General features: G+C 42.8%; 1 protein-coding gene across 6 annotated transcripts in view; it reads left to right on the top strand.

Annotated features, from left to right (window-relative positions):
* ALG12 (ALG12 alpha-1,6-mannosyltransferase) overlaps nucleotides 1-22,761 on the top strand; it is a 46,772-nt gene that overhangs the window by 15,993 nt on the left and 8,018 nt on the right. For all 6 annotated transcript variants that reach the window (XM_070755371.1, XM_070755376.1, XM_070755375.1 and 3 more), the window contains 3 exons: nucleotides 2,513-2,736; nucleotides 4,896-5,065; nucleotides 12,552-12,627. In XM_070755371.1, coding sequence (XP_070611472.1) covers nucleotides 2,513-2,736; nucleotides 4,896-5,065; nucleotides 12,552-12,627 — 470 coding nt within the window. The remainder of the gene's footprint in view (nucleotides 1-2,512; nucleotides 2,737-4,895; nucleotides 5,066-12,551; nucleotides 12,628-22,761) is intronic.

Raw genomic sequence — 22,761 nt, 5'->3', positions numbered from 1 at the left:
TGGGGCTACCTTTGAAAAGTGTTCGGAAACTTCAGATCATGCAGAATGCGGCCGCGAGAGCTATCGTGGGGCTTCCCAGATTTGCCCACGTTTCTACAACACTCCGTGGCCTGCACTGGCTGCCGATCAGTTTCCGGTCACAATTCAAAGTTTTGGTAATGACCTTTAAAGCCCTACATTGGCATTGGACTAGAATACCTCCGGAACCGCCTTCTACCGCACGAATCCCAGCGGCCGATAAGGTCCCACAGAGTTGGCCTTCTCCAGGTGCTGTCGACCAAACAATGTCGTTTGGCGGGCCCCAGGGGAAGAGCCTTCTCTGTGGTGGCCCCGGCCCTCTGGAATCAACTCCCCCCGGAGATTAGAACGCCCCCCTCCCTCCTTGTCTTTCGCAAATTACTCAAGACCCACCTATATCGACAGGCATGGGGGAATTAAGACATCTCCCCCAGGCTTTTATATTTTATGTTTGGTATGTATGTGCTGTATGGTTTTTAATAGTTGAGGTTTTATATATCTTTTTATTATTAGATTTGTTCTATTGCTATACTGCTTTTTATTACTGTTATGAGCCACCCCGAGTCTTCGGAGAGGGAGGGCATACAAATCTAATAAATTATTATTATTATTATTATTATTATTATTATTATTATTATTATTATTATTATTATGTCAGTAGAACACAGCAAACGAGATCACTATGCTGGATTTCGTATTTCATCACCAGTCGAGCGCTTCCCAAGCACCTAGGACTGTGTGATGTAGCGGCTAATTATGTTTGCCGATCCCAATAAAGCAGCCTTTTGCAATTGACAGATGGAGATTTTTTCAATTCCAATGGTTTTCAAATGTCCGCTGAGATCCTTTGGCACTGCGCCCAGCGTGCCAAGTACCACTGGGACCACTTTCACTGGCTTATGCCAAAGTCATTGTAGCTCGATTTTTAGATCTTCGTATTTCACTAATTTCTCTAGCTGCTTCTCCTCAATTCTGCTGTCTCCTGGGATTGCGATGTCGATGATCCATACTTTCTTTTTCTCCACGATCACAATGTCTGGTGTGTTATGCTTCAGAATTCGGTCTGTCTGAAGTCGGAAGTCCCACAGTAGTTTTGCTTGCTCATTTTCGACCACTTTTTCGGGCTTATCCCACCCCGAAAAAGTGGTCGAAAAATGAGCAATAATATGAGTTATTATTATTATTATTATTATTATTATTATTATTATATATCAACAAATTTGATATATATATATATATATCACATGTTTTTGCTGAATTTGAAAATTAAGGGAGACTAGGATTAACTAAAATTAACTCTGACATCAGGTTGCACAAGAGGTGCCATATTGGTTAGGGAGGTCGTGGGTAAGCAGCATGGCTCAGGAAGGGTGTGACTGGGAGTGTGGCAGAGGTGCTGTGTGAATCAGGGAGGCATTATTGGGAGGTGGCACAGATAGTGGGGAGTGCACATGGGCGGGGGACATGGTCCAGAAAAAGTGTGTGGGTCTTAAGTAGTTTACGGAAGACAAGGAGGGTGGGAGCAGTTCTAATCTCCGGGGGGAGTTGATTCCAGGGGGCTGGGGCCGCCACAGAGAAGGTTCTTCCCCTGAGGCCCGCCAAACGACATTGTTTGGTCGACGACATTGTTTGGTCGACGGGACCCGGAGAAGGCCAACTCTGTGGGACCTTATCGGCCGCTGGGATTCGTGCGGTAGCAGGCGGTTCCGGAGGTACTCTGGTCCAATGCCATGTAGGGCTTTAAAGGTCATGACCAACACTTTGAATTGTGACCGGAAACTGATCGGCAGCCAGTGCAGGCCACGGAGTGTTGTAGATACGTGGGCGAATCTGGGAAGCCCCACGATGGCTCTCGTGGCCGCGTTCTGCACGATCTGGAGTTTCCGAACACTTTTCAAAGGTAGCCCCATGTAGAGAGCGTTGCAGTAATGGAACCTCAAGGTGATAAGGGCATGAGTGACTGTGAGCAATGACTCCCTGTCCAAATAGGGCCGCAACTGGTGCACCAGGCGAACCTGGGCAAACGCCCTCCTCGCCACAGTCGAAAGATGGTGTTCCAATGTCAGCTGTGGATTGAGGAGGACGCCCAAGTTGCGCACCGTCTCTGAGGGGGTCAATAGTTCCCCCCCCCAGGGTAATGGACAGACAGATGGAATTGTCCTTGGGAGGCAAGATAATGTTATGTATGATAAAGTAGCTTATTCATACAGCAAAGAAACAAAAAGGTAAGAAAACATTAAAAATGAGGTTTTTTTCTAGAAAGTTTCAAGTAGCTATATGATTAGATTAGATTAGATTTATTGGATTTATATGCCGCCCCTCTCCGCAAACTCGGGGCGGCTCACAACAAAGTAAAAACAATACATAATAACAAATCCAATACATGATGTTGTAGACAATTTTAGAAATGTAGAAGATACCACATTGAGAAAATTATTAATTCAAATAGCCTTTTTTTTAAATTAAAAAAAATTCCTTAACTGTCTTTTCAAAGACCTCACCTTTTTTGTGGTATTTTTACTCTGCTTTGCCTCGTGCTCTGGGTTGCAGCATTGTATTTCTACCACTAGGAGCAGTAGACCGAAGATGTTGGGTCTTAATTCTACCTTCGCTTGGTTTTATTTCCTTGTATTCTTTTCTCCCACACAAAGAGCTGCGGTTTATAATATACACGTTTCCAGTTTTGAATATAGTGGCTGCCAAAGGCTGCTCGCGAATGTAAGTGTAGTTGTACGTACTATATTTAATTTCTGTTTCAAGATCTTGGCTTCATTATTCGCCGCTTGTTAATGTATCAATCACATTCTTCTCCAAATTTGATAGGAATTTTGGGAGTGGCAGTCTTAATCATCTTGTGGGCTCCGTATTGGGAAAGGCTGACTTAGAATAAAAGATTCTTATTTTGTCGTTCCCTCGGGGCACCTGTCACTTAATATTGGCCTTAAGACCTGATGAGAATGAATAAGTGACATTTCCCACGACCTTTTTGGATTATAAAATATGCAAACTTTTAAACCACAGCAAACTAACATAGAAACATAGAAGACTGACGGCAGAAAAAGACCTCATGGTCCATCTAGTCTGCCCTTATACTATTTCCTGTATTTTATCTTACAATGGATATATGTTTATCCCAGGCATGTTTAAATTCAGTGACTGTGGATTTACCAACCACGTCTGCTGGAAGTTTGTTCCAAGGATCTACTACTCTTTCAGTGAAATAATATTTTCTCACGTTGCTTTTGATCTTTCCCCCAACTAACTTCAGATTGTGTCCCCTTGTTCTTGTGTTCACTTTCCTATTAAAAACACTTCTCTCCTGAACCTTATTTAACCCTTTAACATATTTAAATGTTTCGATCATGTCCCCCCTTTTCCTTCTGTCCTCCAGACTATACAGATTGAGTTCATGAAGTCTTTCCTGATACGTTTTATGCTTAAGACCTTCCACCATTCTTGTAGCCCGTCTTTGGACCCGTTCAATTTTGTCAATATCTTTTTGTAGGTGAGGTCTCCAGAACTGAACACAGTATTCCAAATGTGGTCTCACCAGCGCTCTATATAAGGGGATCACAATCTCCCTCTTCCTGCTTGTTATACCTCTAGCTATGCAGCCAAGCATCCTACTTGCTTTTCCTACTGCCCGACCACACTGCTCACCCATTTTGAGACTGTCAGAAATCACTACCCCTAAATCCTTCTCTTCTGAAGTTTTTGCTAACACAGAACTGCCAATGCAATACTCAGATTGAGAACCTCTGTCTTTACAAAGAATGAAAAAAAACCTCCATAAAAACAAATCTCATTTTGTTAGTACATATTATATGTAGTATATTCTGCCCCCCCCTTTTTTTTTCTTTAAAATCCAGTGAAACAGCAGTCCCAAATCTTCCTGACTCCATGGACCAGTGGTGGAAAGGGGGAGGGATGGTTTTTTCATGCACAGCTTAATCCTGTACATGCGCAAATGAAGCTTTGAAGCAAGCGTGTTCGCCCTCTGCTTGCGTTGCCTGGTTCTCAATGAGGTCCACAGCCCAGGGGTTAGGGACCTCTGCACTAAAAGTTTCAACTTCTTCCAAGATAGCAAAGTTTTACTTTCATTTCTATCTAACCGGGATTTATTATCAACCTGAATAAATTGACTAGATCGGTATATTAATACAGTGTTCCCTCGATTTTCGCTGGTTCGAACTTCGCGGATAGTCTATACCACAGTTTTTCAAAAAATATTAATTAAAAAATACTTTGCGGTTTTTTTCCTATACCACCTTTTTTTCCATCCGATGACGTCATACGCCATCGCCAAATTAATAATTTTTGCAAATAAATAACAAAAAAATTATTATTGTTAATAAATAATTATATTTATAAATATCAGGATCACTATTTAATGGTGAGTACCAGTAATAAGGGTAAGTAAATGGTTGTTAAGGGAATGGGAAATGGTAATTTAGGAGTTTAAAGTGTTAAGGGATGGCTTGTGATATGGTCCATAGCCAAAAATGGTGTATTTACTTCCGCATCTCTACTTCGCGGAAATTCGACTTTCGCGGGTGGTCTCGGAATGCATCCCCCGCGGAAATCGAGGGAACACTGTATTCTAAATCAGCTTGACTTTGACCTGTGTTTTAGAACTAGGACTAATTGGGTTTGAGCATCATTCTTTAACTGAAGATGGAAATGCCAATTTCAAACTCTTGTGCATATAGGACATAATCCCAGGGCTCTCGCCTCTGACAGTAAACAAGTTTAATACAATACAAAAACGACATCTACAATTCATGCAATCTAACATTCAGTGTGATCTTTCAACAGCTGTGTATTTGAGTTGGCTATACGGTACCCACTAAATACACTATTTTTCTTTTTCTACACAGTGTAAACAATTACAAGAAATCGTGGTTATACAAATTAGGCACTATGCTTGTTATAGCACACCTTTTTGCTAATGCTGCTTACTCAGGAGCATCGCTCTATGTGTCCCACTTCAATTACCCTGGAGGAGTTGCTATGCAAAAACTACACCAGCTGGTACCTCCAACAGCAGGTGAGTAAAACTGGGTTGAATTTTTAAAAAGTCATCTGGCGGCTTGTTACTTTTTGCTGCCCCTTTCGCAAATTGGATGGAACTAAACACACGGGTCATTTTTTGTTGCTGCATGCTGTGAGGTTTCAAGAGGTAAAGTGACAACTTTAAAGCTTGCTCTTTTAAGCCTTAGTCTGCCATATTGAGGATGTGACCTGGTGGCAAAATGAGATACAAGTAGAGGTACAAGAGATGGAAAATATAGTAGAAAATATAAGGAAAATTAAAAATACAAGAATCAGGGAAATGAGAAGGAAAATAGTACATAAGTGGTATTTTACTCCCGTTCAACTCGCACACTTTCAGCAGAATGTCAGGGGTAATTGTTGGCATGGGTGTCAAGATAAAGGAGTGTTTATGCATATGTTCTGGGAATGCCCGATAGTGCAGGAATTTTGGCAAAAAGTGAAAGAGGATATCAATAGAATGCTAAATATACAATGGACAATCACTAAGGAAATGGCAGTACTAGTTAAAAGCAATGCGATGGGAGAATTTAGAGAAATAAAAAAAGCAGCAATAGAAAGCGCTCAGGCAGTAATAGTCTTTGGTTGGAAGGATGCGACAAAATGGACAATGCAAAATTGGTATAGGTACATGGTGGATCATATTCAATTTGAAATTATGGATAAAAGGATAAATTCGGAAAATGAAACTGAGTTGGAACGGCTGATGGGACGGTGGGACAAGGTAAGACGATATATGACAAGCAGAATCCGAGACCAAGCTACAAGAAATAAATTGGAATCACTCTATAATATGTAAATAGATATATTGCTCTTGGGTCAAGTGGACTATACAAGAATACCCCCGATTTGGTGGTGGGGAATGTGTGTGTGTCTGGGTGGGGGGCACATTTAACTATGCACTGTTTTATGTTGTGTGTAATATGAATTTGTTAAAAATTAATTTAAATTTAAAAAAAAACAAAAAACACGAGGATGTGACCTGTGACAAGCTATCAGAAGGACAACACAGCCCACAAAATAAAGGAAATTGGAAAGCCCTATGTATCACACACTTGCCTACAATTCAAACTCCCTGTGGAATTGGAGGAATCATGCTGTGAAGGCAATTAGGAATACGATGTTAATAGCACAGAATAGTGTTTCTTAACCTTGGCAATTGGAAGGTGTATCGATTCAAGAGCTAGAATTCCCCCAGCCTGCATAGTCCCTAAAGCTGTAGTTCTTTACATTTATTAAGTGGCATAAAGAGAGCATGATGTTGTCCACAGTTGGAATTCAGCAGACTCTGACCAGTTCTGGAGAACCGTTAGTGGAAATTTTGAGTAGTTCGGAGAACCAGTAGTGGAAATTTTGAGTAGTTCAGAGAACCGGTAGTAGAAATTCTGAGTAATTCGGAGAACCGGTAGTGGAAATTCTGAGTAGTTCGGAGAACCGGTAGTGGAAATTTTGAGTAGTTCGGAGAACCGGTAGTGGAAATTTTGAGTAGTTCGGAGAAACGGTAGTGGAAATTTTGAGTAGTTCGGAGAACCGGTAGTGGAAATTCTGAGTAATTCGGAGAACCGGTAGTGGAAATTCTGAGTAGTTCGGAGAACCGGTAGTGGAAATTTTGAGTAGTTCGGAGAACCGGTAGTGGAAATTTTCAGTAGTTCGGAGAACCTGTAGTGGAAATTTTGAGTAGTTCGGAGAACCGGTAAATACCACCTCTGACTGGCTCCACTCCCATCTATTTCCTGCCTCTCAAGTCCCAGCTGATTGGAAGGAAATGGGGATTTTTCAGTAACCTTCCCCTGGAGTGGGAATGGACATTATACAGTATCCTTCCCCTGACACGCCTATCAAGCCACGCCAACAGAACCTGTAGTAAAAACATTTGAATCCCACCACTGATGTTGATGCATATTATCAAATTAGCTTCTATGTGCACTATACTATGAATAATATGGCAATGCCATATCTTTCCTTATATTCGGATAGGCATTACCATATAATTTATATTATAGTGGGGGCTCAGAAGCAGTATTGGGTTCCTATCAGTACGGGCCATGCTGTAAGTCCGGTAGGGAAAATGGAACTGTGCGCGCAGCTCTTTGTCCCCGCCGCTCATGCTTGCATGCCCGAGCGAGATTTTCTTGTTCGCATGCACAGGAAGCAAAATCTTGCAAGGAGTCCCAAAATCTTCTCTGAGTCCCGTCAACTAAACGATGCTGTTTGGCGGGACCCAGGGGAAGAGCCTTCTCTGTGGCGGCCCCGGCCCTCTGGAACCAACTCCCCCCCCCAGAGATCAGAATTGCCACCACCCTCCTCGCCTTTCGTAAGCTCCTTAAAACCCACCTTTGCCGTCAGGCATGGGGGAACTGAGATATTCTTTCTCCTTAGGCCTCTACAATTTATGCATGGTATGTTTGGTTTTATAATAAGGGTTTTTAGTTGTTTTAGTATTGGATTGTTACATGCTGTTTTTTATTACTGTTGTTAGCCGCCCCGAGTCCCCTGAGAGGGGCGGCATACAAATAAAATAAATAAAATTAAATTAAATAAATAAATAAATAAAATAATAAAATAAAATAAAATAAAATAAAATAAAATAAAATAAAATAAATAAATAAATAAATCAAATAATAAAAAATAATAAAAAATAATAAAAAATAATAAAATAATAAAATAAAATAAAATAAAATTGCACGTGAGATTTTGGCGATATTTGCTTGTGCGCGTGCACGGAAGCAAAAAAAAAAGCCAAAATCTTGCACATGCATCCTTTTACAAGATTTTGCTTCTTGCGCATGCACAGAAGCAAAAAAAAATGCCAACATCTCACTTGCGCATGCGTCCCTTCACAAAGTTTTGCTTCCTGTGCATGCGCAGAAGCAAAATCTCGCTTGGACATGCATGGGTGCGCACTGGAGTCTCAGAGCTCCGTGGGGAGTGCACTGGTAACATCCGTAAGTGGAATCCGCCCCTGCTCATACGTAGGCAATAGAGAACTACCCCTATCCTTCTATTGTTTCTCTGCAAGTAGTATTTGGATGCATTCTCTGTCCCTCACCAACCCAGAGATGATACTAAATTATCCCTTAGTAGACTGGTCCTGCTTGGATTTATCCAATCTACTTTTGGATAAAGTAGCAATCCAAGTGAGGGACCAGGATTGCTATGTCTTGGCACTTCAGATCGTGCAGAATGCAGCTGCGAGAGCAATCGTGGGCTTTCCTAAGTATGCCCATGTTACACCAACACTCCGCAGTCTTCATTGGTTGCCGATCAGTTTCCGGTCACAATTCAAAGTGTTGGTTATGACCTGTAAAACCCTTCATGGCACCGGACCAGGATATCTGCGAGACCGCCTTCTGCCGCACGAATCCCAGCGGCCGGTTAGGTCCCACAGAGTTGGTCTTCTTCGGGTCCCGTCGACTAAACAATGTTGTCTGGCGGGACCCAGGGGAAGAGCCTTCTCTGTGGCGGCTCCAACCCTCTGGAATCAACTCCCCCCGGAGATTAGGACTGCCCCCACCCTCCTTGCCTTTCGTAAACTCCTTAAAACCCACCTCTGTCGTCAGGCTTGGGGAAACTGAGACATCCTCCCCTTGCCTATGTAATTTTGTGCATGATGTGACTGTGTGTATGTATTTTATCTATTGGTTGTTGTTTTTTTCTTTCTTTTTTTTCTTTGTAATGTAAAACTGTTATTTTAGATTTTAATTATTAGATTTGTTACCATGTACTGTATTGTTTTTATCACTGTTGTGAGCCGCCCCAAGTGTACGGAGCGGGGCGGCATACAAATCTAATTATTGATGATGATGATGATGATGATGATGATGATGATAAAATGCCAAGAATTATTTCATTCCGTGCAAGAAGTGCTTTTCCAGCCACTTTCACTCGACGACCCCAGTCCTAATTACAGATAGTCTTTGACTTACAACATTCATTCAGTGACCATTCAAAGTTTCAACAGCACTGAAAAAAGTGACTTATGACCATTTTACACACTTAACGACCTTTGCTGTGTCCTCGTGATCATGTGACCAATATTCAGATGTTGGCCGTTTTAATTCATACTTATGACCATTGTCGTGTCCCAAGATCACGTGATCACCTTTTGCAACCTCCTGATAAGCGAAGTTTATGCAGAGGAGGGCGGCATACAAATCTAATAAATAATAATAATAATAATAATAATAATAATAATAATAATAATTCACTTAACCGGGTTACTAACTTACCAACTGTGGTGATTCACTTAATAATGGAGGCAAGAAAGGTTGCAAAACAGGGCTAGGCTTAGTTAACGAACACCTCACTTAAGAACAGAAATCTTGGGCTCAGTTGTGGTTGTAAATTGAGGACTACCTGTATTTGAGCCTAGTATTCTGACAGCTGGCAATCAAGTGATGGAAAGTTTTTTGTCATTCTTAGCAGAGCCTTTACAAAGCTATATAAGAAGGGGTTTGCAAGGGCTATTCAAGTATACAGAAACAAGCAACTGGTGAGCTCAGGAAAGAGTCTTCTCAGACTTTTACATTGAGGGGTATTTTGAATGCTCAATATGGTTGTTTCAGTGCCTCTTTCCAGATATCCAAGCAGTGAAAGCATGAACAGGTGGTAACTTACACAGAAAGTGCTATTTTCATTTTGTTGTGACCAAAAGACACTTCTGTGAGTAAATAAGTCACCAGATGTTGTGGTTAGCTCGGGCCCAGCTCCTACCCCAAGGACTGTGGATGTGGGGGAAACATCCACATGCTGCAGGCCTGTTTTGACCCCGGTGGAATCTGCTGATGAAGGCTCCTCTGATCAAGAAGACGTGAGTGACAGGGAGGAGGAGAGTGTGGCAGACAGCTCAGAAGGAGATCAATTATCTAGCTCCTCCTTGGATTCAGAACAAGAGTTCATGATACAGCCAAGCATGCGGAGAGCGATACATAGACAACAACAACTGAGAGATTATTATCAAAGAATATGAGGCCACCTGTGGTTGGGTGGGGCTGTGGTAATTAGTGAGGCAGCCTGTGGGTTTGGTCATTGTGGAGGATTATCTGATCGTTTGTTGTGTTTCATGACTGCTTTACTGACTTTGACTTTTTGTGTGCTGATTTTTCCCTGCTTTGAAACTAAACCAGAGCAAAGCGTGTTTCACTTTGTGAAAGAAGGACTTTGAATTGCCTCACAGCTGCAATCTAAGTATCACGGGACTGATAAGGGACTTCTATAAATTACCAGTTTGTTTGGAGAGGAGTGCTCTTTGCTATAACAAAAGAGGGCTTAGTTTAAGTGAATTTTTCATTATAAAGAACATTGTTTTGAATTTTCAAACGTGTGTGTGTCTGAAATTTGTACCTGTGAATTTTTGGGAGGATTCTACCAGAGAGCCTGACAGAACACTAGATAATAATAATAATAATAATAATAATAATTATTATTATTATTATTATTATTATTATTATTTATTAGATTTGTATGAAACATTGAAACAAATCTAATATTGAAATAAAAAATATATAAAAACCCCAGCAGTTAAAACCATACAACACATACATGCCAAACATAAAATATAAAAGCCTGGGGGAGATGTCTCAGTTCCCCCATGCCTGGCTATATAGGTGGGTCTTGAGTAATTTGCGAAAGACAAGGAGGGTGGGGGCCATTCTAATCTCCGGGGGGAGTTGATTCGAGGTCCGGGGCCGCCACAGAGAAGGCTCTTCCTCTGGGGCCTGCCAAGCGACATTGTTTGGTCGACGGGACCAGGAGAAAGCCAACTCTTTGGGACCTTATCAGCCAATGGGATTTGTGCGGTAGAAGGCGGTTCCGGAAGTTTTCAGGTCCAATGCCATGTAGGGCTTTAAAGGTCATAACCAACACTTTGAATTGTGACCGGAAACTGATCGGCAGCCAGTGCAGGCCACGGAGTGTTGTAGAAACGTGGGCGAATCTGGGAAGCCCCACGATGGCTCTCGCGGCCGCATTCTGCACGATCTGAAGTTTCCGAACCCTTTTAAGGGTAGCCCCATGTAGAGAGCGTTGCAGTAATCAAACCTGATGTTGGTGCTTTGCTTTTTTTCTCCTCACATAAGCTGCTCCTTTAATTGATTTTTAAAAAATAGACTAAATTCTAAGTTGAGTTTTTTATTCATTAATTTTAGTTTGTGTGTGTGAGTGTGTGCGTGTGTGTGTGTGTGTGTGTAAAAGGAAGCTGTGATGCTCCTTCCATATACTAGGGTGACTCAACAAAAAATATCACACATAACCGTTTCCTTGTAGAAGCTGATACAGGAGATGAGCCTGTAGCCTAGAGGCTACAAGGCAGAGCCCCAGGTTCAAATCCCAGTAAGGGTTTGGCTACCTGATGAAGGCAAATAAGCCAGAAATAGATCTATATTCCTTCCTTTTCATTATCAGCAAAAATATGTTACACACACACACACACACACACACACACACACACACTCTGGGTGGCTCACAATAATCACAGCAACTAGAAACAATATAAAATGTGACAATAACATGACAGCAAATGACACACAATCAGGGGTGGGCTATTGGCCAGACCCGGGGGTGGTGGTAGTGGTGGACACAGTGGGGTAGTGGAAATGGAACTCCACCCCAGAGCACCCAATTTGCACTGAAAGATATTGAAAGAAAATGCAGGGCATCTTGCATAATGTGGTAGTAAATCTGCACAGTGTGGTAGTAAAAAATTTGGTAGCCCTTCACTGCACACAGTACATAAGAAGCCTAAAAAAACATGCACACACTCAGTCATTCCTAGTCTCAGGCCTGCCGGAAAAGTCAGGTCTTAAGGGCTTTCCGAAAGATTGGTAAGGTGGGGATAGTACAGTGTTCCCTCGATTTTTGCGGGTTCGCACTTCGCGAAAAGTCTATACCACGGTTTTTCAAAAATATTACCGGTAATTAAAAAATACTTTGCGGGTTTTTTCCCTATACCACTGTTTTTCCCGCCTGGTGACGTCATATGTCATCGCCAAACTTTCATCCGCCTTTAATAAATATTTTGTTTAATAAACTTTAATAAATAAACATGGTGAGTAATAATCTAAATGGTTGCTAAGGGAATGGGAAATTGCAGTTTAGGGGTTTAAAGTGTTAAGGGAAGGCTTGTGATACTGTTCATAGCCAAAAATAGTGTATTTACTTCCGCATCTCTACTTTGCAGAAATTCGACTTTCGCGGGCGGTCTCGGAACGCATCCCCCGCAAAAATCGAGAAAACACTGTACAGATTTCTGGAGGCAGTTGATTCCAAAGAGTCGGAGCCGCTACACATAGATTCCACATCTAGTATCTCTAGTGCAATAGCCAGTCAACCTTTTCTCCTTCAGTTTTTGGAATTTAGGATTTTTCCCCCAAAGAATAAAAATAAATACAAATCCACAATCTTGCCTATTAGTATAGACTGGAATCTTTCTTGCTTTCATATATATCGTTTTTTTTCCGTTTTTTATTTTTGTTTTTCTGCAGATGTTTCTGTCCACATTGATGGGGCTGCGGCACAGACTGGGGTGTCTCGGTTTTTAGAAGTCAATTTGAATTGGAAGTAAGTCTATTGTGTTTGTTGGAAATAATATTGTTTTGTTATATATCAGAGGTGTACAACCTTGGCAACTTTAAGAATTGTGGACTTCAACTCCCAGCCAATCATGGGGAAGTTATGGGCATTGAAGTCCATAAATCTTAAAAGTTGGCAAAGTTAGACATCCCTGTTTTATATGAATGAGATTATCATTATGATTATCACTTGCTCTTATATTTATTTTTGCCTATTCAGGGCTAATATTCTTCAAACTCTTAATCAGAATGTTGCATAGGAATTCATCAGCAAGACACAAGGTTTTAATAAAAGTAAAAATTTCCTAGGCAACTTACTAGTTACTAATCAGACTAAACTAATAGGGAAAGCATATAAATATTTGATTGCTCATAAAAATATAGATTTGACCTTAAAGGACAATATGATAAGTTGGTGCAAAAATATCGGTAAAAGAAATTGATATAGAAACATGGGAAAAAGTTTGGACCTCAAATTGGAAAATGACAAAATCAGTCTCCCTAAAAGAAAACCAAATTAAGATGTTTTACAGGTGGCACCTTCCACCAAATAGAATAGCAAAAATGTTCCCTAAGACCTCTCCATTATGTTGGAAATGTAAGAAGGAAATAGGATCTTATTATCATCAATGGTGGACATGTACTAAAGTCAAGCTATATTGGAAAATGATAGAAAGAATGATAAAAGAAATAGTAAAACAGGAGATAGAAATTAACCCCGGAATTTTATTTACTGGGCATAACTAAACAGAGATACAAGAAAGAAATTTTACACCTAGTTATTCATATTTTGACCACGGCCAGGATAATATATGCGCAAAATTGGAAAGGGGAAAATATCCCCAAAGAAGAGGAAGTTATTAAGAAAATATTAGATTGCGCTGAAATGGATATGATGACAAGACGGTTAAAAGATCAAGAAGAAACAGAATATTATGAGATATGGAACAAAGTGTATATATGGATAAACAAGAAGAAATATTAAAATAATGAATAAATAAATAAGAGAATTATATTAGCAGTGATATGATTTAAGAGTTATGTTAGAATTAGTTTATATATGAAAATTTATTACATAAGGTAAAACAAATTTCTTCTTTTCATTTAAAGGAATAAGTTGAATTTAAGTATTTTTTGAACGTATTCTTTTTCTGTATTGAAATTTTACTTCTAGAATAAGCGGGGAAGATACAACCCCATTTTTATGTTAAACGTATGTTTGTCAGTTTTGTCTATTTTAAGAAAATTAATAAAAATATATTGGAAAAAAAATTCAAAAAAAAAAAAAGACACAAGATTCCTCCCAGTTCAGACCGGTTTGCCCAAACTGATAGCAATCCACTGGTGATGTCACAATGATATCACCGACCTGGTTCAGTTGGTGCCGGTCCATGGGTCCTGTTCTGGCTGGCTGCTCCAAGAATACGAGCTTTATAGGCTTTTAATTTTCAAAACAACACTTATTTATTTATTTTTCTTTCACATTGAAATTCGTCATATATGGCTCCGGCATTCAAAATACATTCCAATCTCACAGACAAAAACTACAAAGTTATAATTCTTTCTAAAAGAACAGGCTGTCTACTTCAAACATCTTCTTATCTCTGGGTCAGGTTCACGCTACTTAAAAATAGTTTTGTCATGCAATGTACAGACTCGCTTCTCTGGAAAAACAACAAACGTATCCATCTTGTTTATAGCACTTTGTAGAAAAGCGTTCATCTCTTCCAGTCAATTCCGGATGTGATGTAATTAATTTACACACACTGAATAGCATATTAAAACATCTTCCCCCCAAGTTCGTCTTTCCTTTTCTCTGACCTTCTGAATTTTGCACTTAACCAAGGACTCCCTTCTACACCCCCGTTATCGGAAGAAATATTATCATGCATACTTTCATCGGATGGCTGTTCTATTTCATTTTCATCATCAGTAGCTGCCTCCACATCTCTTATTTTTTTAAAATATATTTTTATTGATTTTGTAGATATGGTTACATAAAACAAACATAAAACAGTGCACAGTGCGTGTGCCCCTCACCCGACTGAAAATAACCATCACCACCACCACCAATTGCGGGGGGTTCAAATATTTACTAGTTTATATATATATATATTTACTTAGCTCTACTTTGCATTTGTTATTATTGAAAGAGTGATTGGAGTTCTTAATTGTTAATGGTGAGTATTCTGAGCAGAGACAGGTTACAAGCATAGTTCCCTCTAAGCTGCGCAGTGCGCTATAGCGCAGAGGTTTTTACCTCTCAGCCAAGGGAATTTCAAATTTAGCGCGGAGGACTGACCTCCGCGCTGAAATTTAAAATGAGAACTGCTGCTGCTCTACAACATAGGGCAGCAACAGTTCCTTAAGGAAAGGGGGGAAAGAAAGGGGCCAGCCAATTGCAGGCCCGCTTTCTTCCCGCCCCTTAAACTCCGGATTTTCCCCTCCCTGGCCACGCCCATCGACAGCCAAACGGTTGTTTAGCTGCCAGCCGGGTAAGGTAAGCCTCCCTGGGTGTGGGGGGGGACTGCCGACAAAGAGGGCTGGTGGCCATCCTGCCGCTAGGCCTCTAAGCCTCCATGGGGGGGTTGCCGACGAAAAGGGCTGGTGGCGCGGGTGGGGTGCGACGAACAGGCCTCTTACTTCTCTGCGGGGGCCCTCGTGAGGTGTACCGCGAGCCAGGCCTGGCAGTGACAGCAGCCATCCACCCCCTCACCCTCCCAGGCATCCACGGCACCCGGCCGACTTTTACCTGCTGCCGAATAGCCACACAGTCCCGGACTCCCAAATCGCTCTCTTCTCCGGTCAGCAAAGCCATCTGCCCAGGAAAGCGCTACGCGTTGAAAAAGCGCGATGCTTTCCTGGGCAGCCAGCTTGCTGGCTGGAGAAGCGAGCGATCCGGGATCCGGGACTGTGTGGCTTTGCGCCATGAAGACAAAACGGCTCTGGCAGCAGGTAAAAGTCAGCCGGGCTGGCGGAGGCAGAGGCGGCGCGTGGCCGGGCGCCGGGGATGTATGGCTGCTTCTTCTTTGCTGCAGAGCCGCGCGGAGGCGAAGACACGGCGCCCGGCCACGCTCCGCCTCCCGGTAGCCCGGCCGACTTTTGGAGCCATTTTGTTTTCATGGTGCAAAGCCACATAGTCCCGGACTCCCAAATCGCTCTCTTCTCCGGTCAGCAAAGCCATCTGCCCAGGAAAGCCCCACGCGTTGAAAAAGCACGATGCTTTCCTGGGCAGCCGGCTTGCTGGCCGGATAAGCGAGCGATCCGGGATCCGGGACTGTGTGGCTTTGCGCCATGAAGACAAACGGCTCCGGAGCAGGTACAAGTCGGCCGGGCAGAGGCGGTGCGTGGCTACTTCCTCTTCACTGCAGAGCCGCGCAGAGGCAAAGACACGGCGCCCGGACACGCTCCGCCTCCCGAGAGCATGGCCGACTTTGGGAGCCGTTTTGTTTTCGGCCGGGTGGAGGCGGCACGTGGAGGCGAAGACAAGGCGCCCGGCCACGCTCCGCCTCCCGGGAGCCCGGCCGAAAACAACAGCTCCAAAAGTCGGCCGGGATACCGGGAGGCGGAGCGTGACCGGGCGCTGTGTCTTCACCTCCGCGCGCCGCCTCCGCCCGGCCGAAAACAAAACGGCTCCCAAAGTCGGCCGTGCTCTTGGGAGGCGGAGCGTGACCGGGCGCTGTGTCTTCACCTCCGCGCGCCGCCTCCGCCCAGCCGAAAACAAAACGGCTCCCAAAGTCGGCCGTGCTCTCGGGAGGCAGAGCGTGTCCGGGCGCTGTGTCTTCGCCTTGGCGTGCCGCCTCCGCCTGGCCGAAAACAACGGCTCCAAAAGTCGGCCAGGATACCGGGAGGCAGAGTGTGTCTGGGCCCCGTGTCTTCGCCTCCACACGCTGCCTCCGCCCAGCCGAAAACAAAACGGTTCCAAAAGTCAGCCGGGCTCCCGGGAGGCGGAGCGTGTCCGGGCGATGTGTCTTCGCCTCCGCGCGCCGCCTCCGCTTGGCCGAAAACAAAACGGCTCCAAAAGTCAGCCAGGATACCGGGAGGCGGAGCGTGACCGGGCGCCGGGGATGCCTGAGAAAGCGAGGGGGTGCATGGCTGTTTCCTCTTCGCTGCAGAGCCGCCGGGCAGAGGCGAATACAACGGCGCCCTCCACTCTCTCTCCGGCTCTCTTTCTCTCTCTTTTTCTCTCTGTTGCCGGCGTGGTGAACGAGAAAGAAAGAGAGAGAGAGAAAAAGGAGGGGAGAGAGAATGAGAGAGAAAGAAAGCAAGAGAGAAAGAGAGGGAAAGAAAGCAAGAGAGAAAGAGAGGGAAAGAAAGCAAGAGAGAGAGGGGGGGAGGAGGGAGAGGAAAAGAGCAAAAAAGAGAGGAAGGAAGGAAGAGAGAAAGGAAGAGGGATGGAGAGAGAGAGAGAATGAAAGATGAAGGAAGGGAGAGAGAAAGGGGGAGGGAGAGATAGAAAGGAGGGAGAGGGGGGTAGTTAGATAGGGAAAAGGAAGGGCTTGGAGAAAGGCAGGGAGAGAGAAAGATAGAAAGGAAAGAGGGAGGAAGAGATAGAAAGGAAAGAGGGAGGGAGAGATAGAAAGGAAAGAGGGAGGGAGAGATAGAAAGGAAAGAGGGAGGAAGACATAGAAAGGAAAGGGGGAGGGAGAGATAGAAAGGAAAGAGGGAGGGAGAGATAGAAAGGAAAGAGGGAGGAAGACAGAAAGGATAGAATTATGGATGTAAGAACTTGCTCATGTGTGATAGCGTACGCCCACACTCACTTTATTTATTTATTTATTTATTTATTTATTTATTTATTTATTTATTTATTTATTTATTTATTTATTTATTTATTTATACTTATATGCTGCCCAGGGCCAAAGGGACTGCCGCTCAGACACTATACTTTTCCGCTCACCCCGAAAAAAAATTAGAGGGAACACTGGCCACAAGGGTCTGTTCTGGGTCCTATTCTTTTTAATATGTTCGTGAGTGACATAGGGGAAGGTTTGGTAGGGAAGGTTTGCCTATTTGCCGATGACTCTAAAGTGTGCAATAGGGTTGATATTCCTGGAGGCGTCTGTAATATGGTAAATGATTTAACTTTACTAGATAAATGGTCAAAGCAATGGAAACTGCAGTTTAATGTTTTGAAATGTAAAATAATGCACTTGGGGAAAAGGAATCCTCAATCTGAGTATTGTATTGGCAGTTCTGTATTAGCAAAAACTTCAGAAGAGAAGGATTTAGTGGAAGTGATTTCTGACAGTCTCAAAATGGGTGAGCAGTGTGGTCGGGCGGTAGGAAAAGCAAGTAGGATGCTTGTCTGCATAGCTAGAGGTATAACAAGCAGGAAGAGGGAAATTGTGATCCCGCTATATAGAGCGCTGGTGAGACCACATTTGGAATACTGTGTTCAGTTCTGGAGACCTCACCTACAAAAAGATTGACAAAATTGAACAGATCCAAAGACGGGCTACAAGAATGGTGGAAGGTCTTAAGCATAAAACGTATCAGGAAAGACTTAATGAACTCAATCTGTATAGTCTGGAGGACAGAAAGAAAAGGGGGGACATGATCGAAACATTTAAATATGTCAAAGGGTTAAATAAGGTTCAGGAAGGAAGTGTTTTTAATAGGAAAGTGAACACAAGAACAAGGGGACACAATCTGAAGTTAGTTGGGGGAAAGATCAAAAGTGACATGAGAAAATATTATTTTACTGAAAGAGTAGTAGATCCTTGGAACCAACTTCCAGCAGACGTGGTTGGTAAATCCAAAGTAACTGAATTTAAACATGCCTGGGATAAACATATCCATCGTAAGATAAAATACAAAAAATAGTATAAGGGCAGACTAGATGGATCATGAGGTCTTTTTCTGCCGTCAGTCTTCTATGTTTCTATGTCCTGGTGAGCATAACCAATAGTATAAGATGGTGGGCATCAATTTTGAGCAACATCTTTGAAAGGTCACAGATTGCCCACCTCTGATTTCCTAGCAAAATTGGGAAAAGCTACTTTTAAAATCTCATTAGCTTCTGTGAGTCAGGAATGTGTAGTGAGTGGCCTCCAAACCTAGTTTTAATAGCAGCCCTCTATTACTTCACTATTGCTCTGACCATTTTGAGGTGGGGAACCACAACCATTGTACTAAAAACCCTAGTACAGGGGAAAAGCTCCACTTTTTTCATCACTATCCAGCTCTGCCATTCCAAAATTCTACCTAGCCTGATAGACTCTTTTTCCTAGATAAGGACATTATTTTGTTTTACAGTGATCCCCCGGTTATTGCGTCCCCGACCATTGCGAACAGGGTAATTTGCGATTTTTGAACCCGGAAGTCAGAACACCATCTGCGCATGCGTGCCCTTTTTTTCTATGGGCACGCATGCGTAGATGGCGCCGGGCAGATCAGCTGCTGGGCGGCTTCCCTAGGTCTTCCCCCTCTTGGCGGGCATCAGCGAGGAGTTTCCCCACCGCCCACGCAAACTCCTCGCTGCTGCCGCTTCGCTCGGGCCGCTTCCCAGCTGAGTACTCAGCTGGGAAGCGGCCCGAGCGAACGGCTTGTCCGCAGCCTGCCTGCCCGCGCGCCCGCGGCTCGCGCGCCCTTCTCCCGCCCACGCCGTTCGCTCGGGCCGCTTCCCAGCTGAGTACTCAGCTGGGAAGCGGCCCGAGCGAATGGCTTGTCCGCAGCCTGCCTGCCCGCGCGCCCGCGGCTCGCACGCCCTTGGCTCGCACGCCCTTCTTCCGCCCACGCCGTTTGCTGGGGCCGCTTCCCAGCTGAGCCCTCAAGCCAAGCGCAGAAGTTCGCCTTTGGCGCTTGGCTTGAGGGCTCAGTTGGGAAGGCGCGCGGGTGTTTTAAAACGTCGCCGCCGACATGGGGGGCTCGCTAGCACCCCCCCAAACCCGGGTTGGGAGTTAGGGGGGGTGCTAGCGAGCCCCCCATGTCGGCGGCGACGTTTTAAAACAGCCGCGCCGCCCCCAATCTTCGGCTCCTCGCTAGCGCTGCGGAAGTAAAAACACCATCTGCACATGCGCAGATGGTGTTTTTACTTCCGCCGCACTACTTCGCGAAAACCCACTCGTTGCGGGGGGTCCTGGAACGGAACCCTCGCAACGAGCGGGGGATCACTGTATTTTATTTTATTATTTTATTTATGCATGCATGCACTTTTTAACAGAGCTAGGCTATTGCCCCCACAATCTGGGTCCTCATTTTACTCATCTCGGAAGGATGGAAGGCTGAGTCAACCTTGAGCCGGTGATGAGATTTGAACCGCTGACCTTCAGATCTAGTCAGTTTCAGTGGCCTGCAGTACAGCACTCTACCTGCTGCGCCACCCTGGCTCTCTGTTTGCTCTCTGTTTTCCAGAATGTTCATTAGATGGAGGGAATTTATATTTAAGCAGATCCCCTTTAATTTGAGGGGTGTCTAAGAAATTACTTTTGTGTGTCTTGGTTATTTAGTTTCAAATAAGGAGCTCCTGCTTTTATACAACATGTGTACTCAAGTTCAAGCTACCTGCTGACAAACTAACAATTAAAAACAAGTTTTTAATGGTTTCTTTACATTTTGTTTATAAAATCAAAATAATTTTGGAGTTGTAAGCAGCTGTTTAAAATTGTTTATTAGATTTTTTATAAACAACAAAGGAAGATTTTTTTTCAATTGATATAAATCTGAAATACTTCTTATTCAAAGGTTAAAAAAACTTGAAGTTAACCCATGTTATTGTCAAATTACATTAATAGAAATCCGAGTAAAGATGTGGCATATTTCAAAATCAGGGGGGAACTACTCATTCAAAAATCTCAACCATCAATTAAATTAAAATTAAAATGTTGTTGTGATTGGTTAATTAATGGGGTTTTGATTAGGGTTTTATAGTTTTTTAGATTGTAAATTTGACTTATTTTTATTGTTTTGTATTTACGTTGTTGTTGTAAGCCTGCCTGAGTCCTTCAGGATTGGGCGGCATATAAGTCTAACTAATTAATTGAATTATTAATTAATTGAATTATTAATTTATTGAATAATTAATTGAAAAATTAATTAAACAATTAAATAGGTGAATAATTAAATAGTAAAATAATTAAATAGTTAAATGATTAATTAATTAATTATTTAACTAATTAATTAATTAAATGATTAATTAAATAATGAAATAAATGCAAATCCACTTATTTGTTTTATAGCTTCTCTTTCTATTCAGGTAAGCATTTGGGATAATTAAAAATGTTTAAAAAATTAAAATAAATATTAAACTAATTAAAAGATAAAACCGCCGATATATAGTACACCTTTATTGCCTTTCTACACACTGAAATTTTGGTGATTAAATGAAATTCCAGATAGAGCTTGAATGGAGTACAGGAGAAGGGCTTTTCCTACATGCCAGTTAGATGAATCTCTGACAACAAGGACATTTTCAGAAGGGATTTCCATATACAGTAGTACCCCTAGATACGAGCATAATTCGTTCTAGAAGGGAGCTTGTATGTCGAGGCAACTCGTATCTGGAACAAATAACTTTAGACATTGTTTTTCCCCTCCGAGATAACCAAAAGCAAGGATTCTAGCGCCACCTAGTGGACGCTCGGCTCGTATCCCGAATTTGAGCTCGGGACTGGAACAGAAATGTCTCTCCCCTCGTGGCTCGTATCTTGAAATACTTGCATGTAGAGCAGCTCGTATCTAGAGGTACTACTGTATATCCTAATGACTGGTCATGTTTCTTAATATTTGCCTTATAAGTAATAGGCCATGTTTTGGCATGGGTACTACATGACCTCCATAATTTGCACAGGTTTGCAGCCTTCTGGCCATATTTCCCATTAGTTATTACTAAGTTCTGGATGGTTTTCCATGATAATCCATGCAAAGCATATCATAGAACCTAGGGTGCTCAAATTTGACTCATTTGGGAAGGATCAGAGCTGGGTCTTGAGCTTTACTTTTGCAAATTTTCTCAATAGAGGTATCTGCTGCAGCAAAGAGCAGGCTGGGCACTTTGGACTCCTTACTTCACCTATAGGGGAAGTGTAGCTCCATGCCCAAAAGCCTGAATCTCAGCCATTCAGTCTACATTGCCCATGTTACACCAACACTCAGCAGTCTGCATTGGTTGCCGATCAATTTCCGGTCACAATTCAAAGTGTTGGTCTTGACCTATAAAGCCCTTCATGGCATCGGACCAGAATATCTCCGGGACCGCCTTCTGCCGCACGAATCCCAGCGACCGATTAGGTCCCACAGAGTTGGCCTTCTCTGGGTACCGCCAACCAAACAATGTTGTTTGGCGGGTCCCAGGGAAGAGCCTTCTCTGTGGTGGCCCCGACCCTCTGGAACCAGCTCCCCCCTGAGATTAGAACAGCCCCCACCCTCCTTGCCTTTCGCAAACTCCTTAAGACCCACCTCTGTCGTCAAGCATGGGGGAATTGAAATATCTTCCCCAGGCCTATACTGTTTATGTATGGTATGTTGTGTGAATGTTTTTTAAATTATGGGTTTTTAGCTTTCTAATTATTGAATTTGTATTTTACATTGTTTTTCTGTTGCTGTTGTGAGCCGCCCCGAGTCTGCGGAGAGGGGCGGCATACAAAATAAATAAACAAACAAATAAACAAACAAACAACTAACTAACTAAATAAATAAATAAATGAATGAATGAATAAATTAACTGCACCTCTGCTTTGCCTTTAATTTCAGTCTGTTAATGAACTTAGGTAACAGAGTTGGATGATAAGCGGTAGAAATAATATCATCAACATATCAATGGAACCCTACGTCAAAGCTCCAAATGACCTTTCCTAATTATTTTATGTAGATGTTGAAGCACACAACAGATAATACTTTATGGGACACTAGTCTCTTTCTGCACATGATTCAGCAGTAAGGTCCAGAAACTCTGCAAAGACAATACAGAATAATCCCATTATTGAGGGTATTTGGGAGAACCACACTGGGACCATTGTATGTTTCAGTTTTTGTTGTGGATCGAACACTTAACTAAGGTGCTCATAACAGGCTCAATTCAATTTCCTGGCTGAAAGTTTGGTTGAAATGCATATATTTTTTAGGTCAAGAGAAGGTTTTCTTGTTTGGTAAGAGAGGATTTTTGTTTTGTTCTTTTGGTGCC

The sequence above is a fragment of the Erythrolamprus reginae genome, chromosome 6, assembly GCF_031021105.1.
Source record: "Erythrolamprus reginae isolate rEryReg1 chromosome 6, rEryReg1.hap1, whole genome shotgun sequence".
Taxonomy (NCBI): domain Eukaryota; kingdom Metazoa; phylum Chordata; class Lepidosauria; order Squamata; family Dipsadidae; genus Erythrolamprus; species Erythrolamprus reginae.
The sequence above is the reverse complement of the archived record's forward strand: the minus strand, read 5'-3'. Positions and strand labels throughout refer to the sequence as shown.